Source organism: Fonsecaea erecta, assembly GCF_001651985.1.
Source record: "Fonsecaea erecta strain CBS 125763 chromosome Unknown Scaff3, whole genome shotgun sequence".
Lineage (NCBI taxonomy): Eukaryota > Fungi > Ascomycota > Eurotiomycetes > Chaetothyriales > Herpotrichiellaceae > Fonsecaea > Fonsecaea erecta.
The window spans coordinates 2,613,054-2,624,392 of NW_017387246.1; the positions used below are offsets into that span (position 1 = coordinate 2,613,054).

An 11,339-nucleotide genomic window follows, 5' to 3' on the forward strand; every position below is an offset into this window, starting at 1 on the left:
CGTCTAGATGACATCGCAGGTCCTTTGAAGCCTTCCTAGCCTTTGAGACCATGTCGCACAGAGGTGTTTGGTTATCTTACCGGGATGTTTATGTCAGGGGTAGATAGTATAGCATAGTTCTCCTGCAGTGGTGAGAATTGCTTAGCTCGACAAGGGGGGTGAATGAATCATCACCAGTCACGCAAAAAAACGTTGACCATGGCCCATGCACTGTGCAGATGGAAGATGGTGTTGAAGGAGGAGCTCTGGACTTCACCTTGTCACCTCCGGCTTTCGCGGAAGGGGTAGGTTTCGCTGGAGATGTAAAGGGTAGAGGCAAGAAGAGAGACGCATTGATGAGGTGACGATTTGGCGAGGAGTTAAGAAAAGAAATGTGTCGGTCTGACGAAAACTGCTCCTTGCCTCTAGTGCAGTTGAGGGGTTTCAAATAGCGTTGTCAGACAGAATCTTTTTTAATCATAACAGGAAGGTCGGATAGACTCAAATGTAATGTTTGTATATATTTCAAGGAGTGATTATGGTCGATGTGTATATTACTCTATTTATCCCAAAACTCCCGCTATGCTCAAAGACATGCAAACCGCTCCAAGAAAGACGTGCTGCCCTGCAGCTCAACTCTTGTCCACATACATTACTGACGTTGCTCATCGACTTGGAACCAGTTCTTACCAGGCACCGATCGACGTCGGCACGGCCATGGTAATCGTGATCGTTTGGCAACCAACACAATCACTTAGGCCATAGAAAAAGTTTGGGGCCAAGGTAGGGGTGGCAGTGACAGTCACTGTGGCGGGAGCAGGGCACCAATGAGGAGTTGTGGTGGTTGTAGGTGCCGGATTGCACTGACCATTGGCAGCGGTTCCGAATCCACACCAGTGGGAGGCTGGAGTGGAGGTGGAAGTCGTTGAGGTGCTGGTCGAGGTCGGGGCTGGGTTGCACTTCCCGTTCAAGGCAGTGCCAAATCCACAGTAGTGAGACGGGGAGGTGCTGGCTGAAGTAGTCGTGACGCTGCTGGTGCTGCTGCTAGAGCTCTTTGTTGTGGTAGTGGTTGAGTGAGAGGAGGAGTGGGTGGTGGTGCTGGTGCTGGTGCTGGTGCTGGAAGTCGACGTGCTGGTGCTGGTTGGGGTGACACATTTTCCGTTGAGGGCCGTGCCAAATCCGCACCAGACCGACGAGGTCGTCGTAGATGAGACCGATGTTGTAGAGGTGGTGGGAGTGACGCATTTCCCGTCAAGCGCGGTGCCGAATCCACACCAGACCGACGAGGTCGTCGTCGTCGATGAGACTGAGGTAGTGGTGGTTGTGGGAGTAACGCATTTGCCGTTCAACGCTGTGCCAAAGCCACAGTACAATGATGTCGTCGTTGTGCTTGATGGAGTTGATGTGGGTGTGTTGCAGCTGCCGTCCAAGGCCGTGCCAAAGCCGCAGTAATACGACGTTGTCGTGGTCCCGGATGAAGTCGATGACGACGTGGATGTGGGAGTAACGCAACTGCCATCAAGGGCTGTTCCGAATCCACAATAGACGCTCGATGTGGTAGTGGAGGAAGCAGAGCTCGAGGTCGTGGTTGGGGTGACGCACGAACCATCTGCATTAGTACCGAAGCCGCAATAGTAGGAAGAAGTAGTTGTTTCGGCCACGGGCATAGCCAAAGCGCCTGCAGCAAATGCCGCGACAAGGAGAGAAATTGAAGAATGCATTTTTGATATTGACGAAATTATACTTGGAGACGAGTATGAAATTGTTGTAGGAGTGTTGCTTGAAGCGAGTGTTGTAAGGAAGCTGAGTTGGTTCAAACGACTGTGGTAAGGAAACGGAGGCAAGGGAATTGTTGCTATGGTTGTTCTGCTGTTGTTTGTGATGATAGAGAATTCACTTACCTGCAGAGAGGCACTCACCTTTCTTATAAAACTTGAATGTAGACCAGGAATTCTCCTTTGCCGCCGTCATGCGAGCCGTGGTGACGACTGAGGTGTAGCATTGCTCGGTTTTGCACAGGCTGTGGTGCTGAGCCTCGAGCAGCTGCTGTAACGTGTGAGTGGTGTGTTCAGTGTCAGAGTTACGTTGCGATTGGTTCGCAAAAGGGCAAATCATGCGAGACATTGCTCAAGCTAGGTACAGAGGTACGTCGAAGCTGAAGTGAGAGAATTCTGTGGAGAGAGCTTTCAATAATTCGGGAGGCTGAGCAACCAAAAGGCTGAGATCCAGTTTGCAGGCGCAGCAAATCAGGACGTTGAGAATCCACCAATCATGACATTGTAAACCCAAGAAGTCTAACCGCATATGGTCCAGCTAGCCGGCGTAACGGAAAAGCTGTTTATCCGATGCGAGGTTGAGCCGCGAGGTGGTATTGTCCCAGTGGCACTCAGCGGCTACAGTAACAGCTGCCACACACCAGGCTGCGCGTATTGTCTCGAGCTTGTATCTTCTTTTGGACTGAGACATATGGACACATGATATGAATAGAGTGAGTGCTGGTACCTCCCGTGAGGTGACATCTTCAAAGGTAGTTGCGATTGAAGACGTTTCTATTTCCGAAGCCTCCACATTTCACTGTTATCGTGACTTGCCTGAATGCCATCAAACTCCCTCAAAGTAGTGTACATGGGACATCTGCGAAGGGACATCTATCCCATGCATGATACAGAGAAGAAAATCCAAGGATGGACCGACAGAGGGGGCAGGGCATGAGTGCCTAAGTTGAACTGCAGTTGAAGGCTCTTCAGGGCAAGCAAACATGATGAATGTAGCCATTTCTTTGGTCAAGAACGGCCGAAGAAAAGCTCGTATAGCATTAATCTTCGAGCCTCATTCATCGTTGCTGAGAGGACAAGAATATTGATTTGCGTGACTTGCTGAACTCGGCCGTGCCCTGCCGAGTCAAATGTTCCAGCGCGTCATCGATCCCAACACGTGTCTGCAATTTGTCTGGGGTCGCCAGCGTCCAGCTCCAACGAAGCCCAAACACCAATAAAGTCTTGCCTTCTCTTTTCTCAGCTACGTTGCCCATCATGTTTGGTGCATTGAACCGCTTTATAGCTCGCCTTGATGGTGAGCCACCTCCACGACAGTCAGACTCAGGGCCGTCGGATACTTCGTACGGCTTTCAGGTCCTGCGAAACACAAATAAGGACCTCCATATTGAACCCTGGTTCGACTTCATAATAGGCATCAACGGCCATTATCTGGTACTTGTCCAGCTCATCAAGAAGCAACCCATGTGAAATGGCATACTGACTTCCCTGAAGGACTCCCCGGATCCCACCCTGTTTACAACCGAACTGCGCAACTGCGCCGGCGGATACTGTTCCCTGGATATATGGAGCGCAAAGGTAGGAGCTCCCTTTCCGCCTGGATAAACTCCCTCCTGATCGGTTTGACAGGGCCAAAGAACACACTCGGTCAGCGTGGCCGTTCCTGTTCCGCCCGAAACGCTCGGGCTCTCGCTACAACTCGCACCTCTGAATTCCTCACACAATATCTGGCACGTCCTTGACATTCCCTCTCCGTTGTCTCCGGCCCATCAAGCGGGCCTCCTACCACACAGCGACTATATACTTGGCTCGCCAAGCGGTACCTTGAAGGGGGAAGCTGCTCTCGGCGAGCTCGTTGAAGACCACCTGAACCGCAGTCTGGTATTATGGGTCTACAATTCGGAGTTCGATGTGGTAAGAGAGGTGGAACTCGTGCCACGAAGAGGTTGGGGAGGTGAGGGCGCTTTGGGAGCGATCCTTGGTTTCGGCGCTCTACATCGCCTGCCCGTGGGATTGGGAGAGGAAGTGCAGGCCCCGGGAGAAAATCTATTTGATGCGGATAGGAAGAGCTGGGAGAACGGGCAGCAGGAGGTGTTCGCCAACACCTTCCAGCCTGCGCCAGCTCAGGATCTACCTCCACCACCCATGGTTAACCCGAATATTCCTCCTCCGCCACTGATGAACCCCAGTGCTCAACCACCCAATGCCTCCTTACCAGCTAGATCACGAAAGGGGCGACACCACGCCGGAGCCGCTCTGAACAGTGGTTTCGATGACATATTCGCCGAAGGGGCCAAAAAGAGTGCCGAGCAAGATCATGTACCTTCGAGGAAGGGAACACCACTTGCTCCGCCACCCAAGGTCACGTCTGCTGGACCGACACCACATTCTGTCACCCACGAGAAAGAAGATCCCCTAGCGCAAGCAGGCGAAGATCTTGGTGAACCCGGGGATGCCGAGGAAACGTGATAGTCGGCAAAACCCTCAGCAATCACTGGCAGTCTGGAATATTCCTCGATGGGGAACCCAGTCTCAAAGGTCAAGCATCTGATGAGTGGTTCAATTCGATGCAACAGTCGGACCAGCCTCATCCTTCCACCACTTCATGAACTCCCGAATCCTGTCCGATCTCTCCTTAGCCATTGCCTTTCCAGCCTCAGTTTTCATCATCCCCTCCAGCTTCAGCAACTTGTCCTCAAAGTGCTGAATCGAGTCCTGAAGACTCCTGGCACCCTTTGCTCCTCCAAAGGTGAAACATCGAGCAATTCCAATGGCTCCGATGGCGTCCAGTCGATCAGCATCTTGAACAATACCCAGCTCCGGTATGATGTCAATAAGGTCCTTGACGTGCTGAGGATTCTTGATTTCGGAGGAATACGATACACCCTCGACCAACAGTTGTACATGCTCAGCATAGCTTTGCGACATACCGGCCTCAATCACCGCCTTTTGCAAGGTCATCTTCTGTCCGTCTGTCGTCACATCGACATACTTCTTGTCCTCGACATCATGCAGCAACGCGCCTAAAATCACACTCAACGGGTTCAACGCGGGCAAAGCCTTCTGTTTCCGTTCCTCTTCCTCCTTTTCAAGGATTGTTAGAGCATTACCAAGGACTCTCCGCACGTGTTGAAAGTCATGGGATGCGTCGAAGCGTGGATTCTGGAAGTACGTCTCTGTGAAGGAGTAGATTTTCCGGACAGTGGAGATTTCGTGGTCGGAAAGGCTGGGATAGGTGGCTGGATCGACGTACTTATTCTTGTCCTTGGCCATGTTGGATATCAAGATTGGTGTCGAAAACACTGACAAAGCGAGAATATGGCGAAGTGGGTATCAGCCTCGGGGCGTTTGTACCAGTGGCACGCGACCAGAAAGATTAATTAGCAGTTGGAATGGAGAAATTTCAGCTTAGACCTCGTCAATTCATGATTGAGTTCGAGAGCAACGCTCTATCGTGTCCGGGTTCTGTGCTCCTAGGTAGATATGGGTCGGCATTCATCTATCGTCTGCGAAGAGAGGATGACATGAGGATGGTTTTTTTTGCAACATCCCGTGGCTGGAGTCTCCTACCGAGATATTTACGCCAAGACGGTAGAAAGTCGGTTCTTACTTCTGCTGCTCAGCACGTCAATTTCTCTACATAATAATCCGATTACTTCTTCTGGGTGTCTTCCATCAACTCCTCAGTCCCAACTCCATCACTGCGTGGATATTGCCCGGTATCTTCTTACTGCTACGCAGCTCCAGACTTGGATCAGCCTGCTCAAACAATGACTTCCAGCCACTCTCGTCCCTCTCGCACCCGTTGAAACTGAGCATCATCTCGATATCCATGATCCTAAAGGCCAATGGTCAGTGCTCCTATTTCGTTCTCGTGGGAACCGACAGCCTTACCTTGCTCGACTTTCTTCGAACTTGCCTAGAATACCAACTTCAGGCATGATGGAGTCAACGATCATGATCCTGCTGTTGGCGCCCATGGCCGGAGTAATATTGCTCAAGATCTGTGCAGCATACTTGTCCGAGTAATCGTGGCAGATGAACCTCAGGAGGTACACATCGGCATTCTTGACGGGCTGCGGTTTGAAAAAATTGTGCGTCTGAAAGTCGATCCTGTCGACGTGCTTGTCGCTGGCCCGCTCTTGTTGGGCTTGAGTTACCACCTTCTCGAGATCCTGCACGATGAACCTCAGCTCTGGGGCGACTTTGGCAATTTCGGAACAGCAATGCCCAAAGCTGCCGCCCACATCGACCACGAGACCGTCTCCCAATGATTTCCAGTCGAATGCTCCTACTAAATGCTTCAAGTTGTAGCTCTCTCCGGATGCCAGCGACCTCATGCAGCCCATGAACCGTTGCAATCGAGCTGGATGCTTTTCGAAAAACTCAAACATTGGTAGGTCGGTGTTGTGGCCAAGATTCCACGCAGTCGTGTTTTTCTCTTGGCTTCCAGGATACTTCTCCGCGGCCTCGACGAGCCTGGGGGCAGCAAGGAAGCTTTCCTCGGTCACATACCCAGCGATGTCTCGGAAATCAGGTTGCAACAATGTCGCGGACAACGCAGTATGAGCCACATGACCCGGTCTGGATTGCCGGAACATGTTCTGGGTCATGGCGTGTTTCAGCACTCGGGCACATTGACCCTCCAGCGTGCCCGTCTTTGCAGCAAGATCTTTGTAGCTGATGTCCCCGGAGACTGGAACCCCCTCGGCAAGCCGATAATGATAGATATATTGCATGCACGCCGACATGAAGTGTTGTGTCAAGAAACTGAAAGATGCTTCAGCTGGACCTGACACCAATTGCGACAGGGCATTGCATGCGTCTTGGATCTGGGAGCGCGCTTTCAAAATGTCTTCACTAAGCCTTGGATAGCTGTCGACGCTCGCTGGCCCTGTTCCCGGAAAGAATGGGTATGCATCTGCAGCAAGCGAGAGAGTAGGGAGGGAGTTCTGCTCCAAGTACTTGGAAATTGTACTGGCACTGTCCTGAACCTGCCGCGCGAGGTCGAGGATGGAAAGATTGAGGTCGGTCATTTTCGCGTTGGCGGACTACCTGAAGGACAAACTGCGTGCCTCTAGAGGGCGGTTTCTTCAGGGCATTTACCCGGGGTAATATATATCCCTCCTCTCTCCCCAGTCATCCCTGGGCCCTACCTATGCAACAACCGTCGCTCCTCAATATCGGTATACTCCCTGCACGGTGCGGGCCCATCTGACAGTAATCCAGCCCGTCAAGCCAGAGTAGAGCAGATAGATTCGCGACCTCGTGGGCGGCCTGAATCAAACCAGCATGGAGCCATATCTTTGAAAGACCCATGCGAGGGCAAACCCCCAGTTGTATTGCAAACACTGACTGTTTCTGAACGAGGTAGAGAGATGCTGCTGACTTACAACCCCATTGCGTCCAACTACCTATCCATTTCCGGGATGTCGTTTATTAGCGGATGAGGCTAATTGATTGTGCTAAGTCCGGGGAGGGAATCATCTCTGATAGGTATAGATGACGACAAATACCTGCACGTAACTTGTGCATGTACGACTAATTTCCAGGCTATTTCGACTCGACCGATCAATATAATTGGGGTGAAGATGCGGGTGGCACCGACCTTAACGGCTAGCTTTGCTCGTGTGGACGCCTGGACTCCTGATTGGGAGATCCTAACCTGCGTGTTATTATTATGATGTGTCACTTCAGGCCCCCGGAGTAATTAGGTAGCCGTGAGCAATGTACCGAAGCCGAATTATTACCTCCTAGACTCTGACCAGGTGTCCGTCCCCCTTCCGAAACTCATATCGCAGTCCTTTTCAAGCCGGGGACGGATGTCAGATAGAGCACAGCTGTTACCTGCCTGCCTTGCTTCCTGCCTCGATATGTTGCCAAATCGTTCCACCCAACGTCAGCAGTAAGACCACCTCTGAAGCTCAACAGCTCGACTGGATTCCCTCACCGCCGATTCTACCCCGATCAGGCCATGGCTGCGCTTCCTGTCGCAGGTCTCCGTGTCGAAGCCCATTTGCCTGGTCGAACATGGGCTAGACGGACTATAGGGCTCATCGGAAAGCCCGACAGCGGGTAATGGTATCGGCCTCGCGCTGGAATGGCCAGTGTTGGAAGCATTTTCCAATGCCACAGGCCATAACTGGTGGAATAGGCAATTTGCAGTGTGGTGATCGAGAATGTGGCCGAGACTCCCTCACTGTCTTGATGTTGAAACGTTGATTTGCGTTTCTCCAGAGGCAGAGCCGTCATGAAGCTACCCAGCGGTCGCCTCGGCGATGCATCGCAACTCTGTCGCCGTCCAATTTTTCAACTCGTGCAAGTATTGGGTGGAGTTGAGTTGAAGAAGTCGGAGTCTGTGGTGTGAGGCATTACAACATCCGCTGATGATGCCGGGAAGAAGTTGCGGCAACTGGTGCAGACTGTCAGGCCGACCGTGGGACCGCGTTTGTGGTACCAGGCGACCTGGGCCCTGAGTTCCTCGACCTCTTGCTCGAGGCGGCGGACTTCCTCCTTCCTCTTCTGTCGGAAATTGCTCTGCGCCTTGCGGTTCTGCTCTCGACGCCGGTGCTTGCGGTCCGTCGTCTTGGACTGGGCTGCCGTCGAGTCCGAGGGCAGATCTGCCAGGTCGGTGGTGGTGGCCTCCTTTGTCGTCCAAAAGTCATCTGACTGTTCGCTGCTCGCATAGTCGACCGACACATCAACGGCCGGGGATTGCGAGAATAGGTCTCCGTAAAGGGTAGGTTGCCGTCGTTGCTGCGACTCGCTCTCCCGGCGGAGCGGGCATGCATGGACGGCAGGCGAGTTTGGAGCCGAGTGGAACAAAAAGTCCAAGATGTCTATGGAGCTTTGATCCGAAGAGGCTGATGAGGGATACGACCAGCCGTAAGCGGCGGGGCTGGAATTGGTCGGGAAGCCCAAGTCCATGTTTTGTTCAATTGCTTGCATTGTTCGTTATTGGGAATGCGTTACAGGCGATCCCAAAGTTGACAACGACGGTGCTTGCTATTGTTGCGAGGTTCAACAAGTTCTAAAACACGTTAGGTTGGGTCGTCTGTCGCTGGAGCGAAATAAATTTGCTAGTCCTGTTGATTATCTGTGAACGTGGTCGATGGAAGACTGCAACTACCGCCGGTGGAGGGAAGGGGTGTTGTGGTGTTGTTATATCCACGAGGCTGGCCCTCAATGCGCGAGCACTCAGTCACCCCAAGAATGACGCACGATCGGGGGAAGACAAGGGGTTCCTGCCCTGTTCGGAATGGCATGACAGAGAGCCCAGGACTTCTGACATATGCAGGGACCGGTCTGGCGAGAACTAACTCACCTTTGGAACACCGGGGTGGGAAGAGACATAATTCTGACAAAGCGAGGAATGGGAGATGAGGGAGTTTCGGCTGGGAGAAGCGGTGCTGTAGCGGGGGTAATCCAGACGCGACACTGGCTGGCATGCTGCGGGAATTTTCCCCCCTGCAAAGGAGGAGTAGAAGAAGGGGAGTTAACCGAGGAGCTGGGAGATGATTGGATCAGTGACGTGATATCGAGACGGTGGCTATACCCAATGTGGAGAGTGGAGCACTGCTTATTAGCACCACTAGCCTGAGGGCAACACGAGGTAACTGCTGTATAGGTACTAAGTACCTCGTGCCTACAGCCACCACCGACTTATCATCAACCACCCCCGCTTTCCAGCACCAGCAGTAACCTTTGTCGGTCAAGAGGCTTTGTCTCAAGGGACTGCCCTCCTCTTCCCATTGGCAGTTCAAGGTACAAGGGGGTGATTAGTGAGTTGTTGTTCCTATGCTCATAGCCCAGAGACGAGGCCTGTCGGGAATACCCCCAAGTTCCTAACCAGGCCGTAACTGAAGGTGTTTGGTTGCCATTGAAATGGTCACACGGTCGTCCCCCAAAAAAAACCTGCTCGAATCGATCATCTCTTGGGCCTTCGTGCTTTCCACAGCGGACATACAGAGACCGCATTTCGTGGCAGATCGCCAACCATGTCCGACTTTCTCCGGCCAATACTGCGGAAAACATGAACTCTCACGGTTCCTCCCGACCCTGCTTGCGCTTTTCGCGATAGTTGGTGGTGGGGTCGAACAAGGCCTTTGACTGACCTAATAACCCCAGGTTTGCACAGTGACGCTAAATGAGCGTTCGAGACCAGTCTCACGACGTGACTGATGCTTATTTCCATGCCTACATGCAAGTTTCTGAGCGCATGTTATCACCCGCCATCTTTTGGTCGGCGCCTGTCACTGGCTCCTAGCAAGATCCGTGGCTGCTAGCCGACATTTCAGATCTTCCCAAACTCTGCCCCGAGTGACACTCGCCTGGAAACTCCCCGGATCACAGTATCGTTCGCAACATCCCCGATTGGTGGAATCGGCAACTGTTCTCAGCCTCAGAGTCTCAAAATGTAACCGACATCCCTTCCACAAGCGCAATCTCGCCAGTGCAGGGGAATGCGTCATTAGAAAATATGAACCCCTGGCAGCAGTCTAGGCCGTACTCTTCCCATATGTCGCCGCAATGCTGAACGGGTTTGTGGCAAGATCAAAAAGCCACATACGTCAACGCCTTGCTGACACCAACTTTCACCTGTCTACGGCAAGTTCAAGACTGTCCCACGGCATGTATCCAGCCTGAGATGGGTTCTTGTCGGAAGGAAGGTGGATAGGGGATGTCATATGAAAGACAGAAGGCAACCTGCAAAGTCGACCACAGCGAGGGGCCTCATGAGACCAGGCGATCTCAGCGCCATGGCGTCGGTTGAGCTCAAGGGACGGGATGCAATCTCCATTCCTACACAAGAACAAGAGCTTCGGAATAGGGCTCATGGGGATGATCAGGACTCTTGAGGGTGGCACTCCCCTTTTCTTGCCTGCACACCTCTGGGATTATCAGGTTCCCTTCTCTGAAGGTGACCTAACAACACCTGATGACGACGACCGACAAGGCTTTACAGAAAGGCGGTGAGTCTGTGAAATTGAATTTTTCCAAGTCGATGATCCCCTCCTCTGATGGTACACATGCTTTGGAATGACACACTGGCCTTTCCCTCCATGAACGTATTTCGTATGCGCTGGGTCCGATTCGACGGACGAACTGATGCCAAACGGGCCGATTCGCTCGCGACAACCACCTATTTTGGGCATGGAGCGCCAGAGGATCCCTCGGTTGCATAAATTCTTTCTGTCTGACGGAAGAGATCCTGACATTATCTTGCGAGAGGTGCTCTATCAGATCAGGCAAACGGTCATACTGCGCACTGTCAGACGGCGGTCTTTATCCATCAAATGACAACTCCATCCCTCCCTCGCTTAACATGGAATGTCGTTGTTCCGACTCCATCGAGGCAACGAGGATTCCTCATCGTCCACCTTTTCTACCTTCGCTTCTTCGTTCGGATCAGTGTCTTTTTGCGTCTTCTGTGTCTGCCTGTCCTTGTCGACTTCATTTAAATCCTTCGACTCTGCCCGTCGCCGCTCGTCCTGCTGCTCAAAGGACAGTGGCGTTGTGCGAGACCTCAGGCCGACTTCACCTTATCCGCCTTGATAAACGGCTTACCTCTTCCTTGAATCCAGA

At 52.4% G+C, this 11,339-nt stretch overlaps 5 protein-coding genes across 5 annotated transcripts; 1 reads left to right on the forward strand and 4 right to left on the reverse strand.

Annotated features, from left to right (window-relative positions):
* Positions 1-665: 665 nt before the first annotated feature.
* On the reverse strand, positions 666-1,700 carry AYL99_04194 (hypothetical protein; the record flags this gene model as incomplete). Its single annotated transcript, XM_018835708.1, has 1 exon — positions 666-1,700. One exon carries the CDS (start codon positions 1,698-1,700, stop codon positions 666-668), a length of 1,035 nt encoding a protein of 344 aa, XP_018695358.1.
* A 1,311-nt stretch (positions 1,701-3,011) lies between these two features.
* Positions 3,012-4,223, forward strand: AYL99_04195 (hypothetical protein; the record flags this gene model as incomplete). The annotated part of the gene is made up of 3 exons (XM_018835709.1): positions 3,012-3,188; positions 3,249-3,332; positions 3,384-4,223. 3 exons carry the CDS (start codon positions 3,012-3,014, stop codon positions 4,221-4,223), a joined length of 1,101 nt encoding a protein of 366 aa, XP_018695359.1.
* Positions 4,224-4,313: 90 nt separating this feature from the next.
* AYL99_04196 (hypothetical protein) lies at positions 4,314-5,027 on the reverse strand (the record flags this gene model as incomplete). The annotated part of the gene is made up of 1 exon (XM_018835710.1): positions 4,314-5,027. One exon carries the CDS (start codon positions 5,025-5,027, stop codon positions 4,314-4,316), a length of 714 nt encoding a protein of 237 aa, XP_018695360.1.
* Positions 5,028-5,429: 402 nt separating this feature from the next.
* On the reverse strand, positions 5,430-6,790 carry AYL99_04197 (hypothetical protein; the record flags this gene model as incomplete). Its single annotated transcript, XM_018835711.1, has 2 exons — positions 5,430-5,592; positions 5,649-6,790. 2 exons carry the CDS (start codon positions 6,788-6,790, stop codon positions 5,430-5,432), a joined length of 1,305 nt encoding a protein of 434 aa, XP_018695361.1.
* A 1,273-nt stretch (positions 6,791-8,063) lies between these two features.
* AYL99_04198 (hypothetical protein) lies at positions 8,064-8,681 on the reverse strand (the record flags this gene model as incomplete). Its single annotated transcript, XM_018835712.1, has 1 exon — positions 8,064-8,681. One exon carries the CDS (start codon positions 8,679-8,681, stop codon positions 8,064-8,066), a length of 618 nt encoding a protein of 205 aa, XP_018695362.1.
* Positions 8,682-11,339: the final 2,658 nt, after the last annotated feature.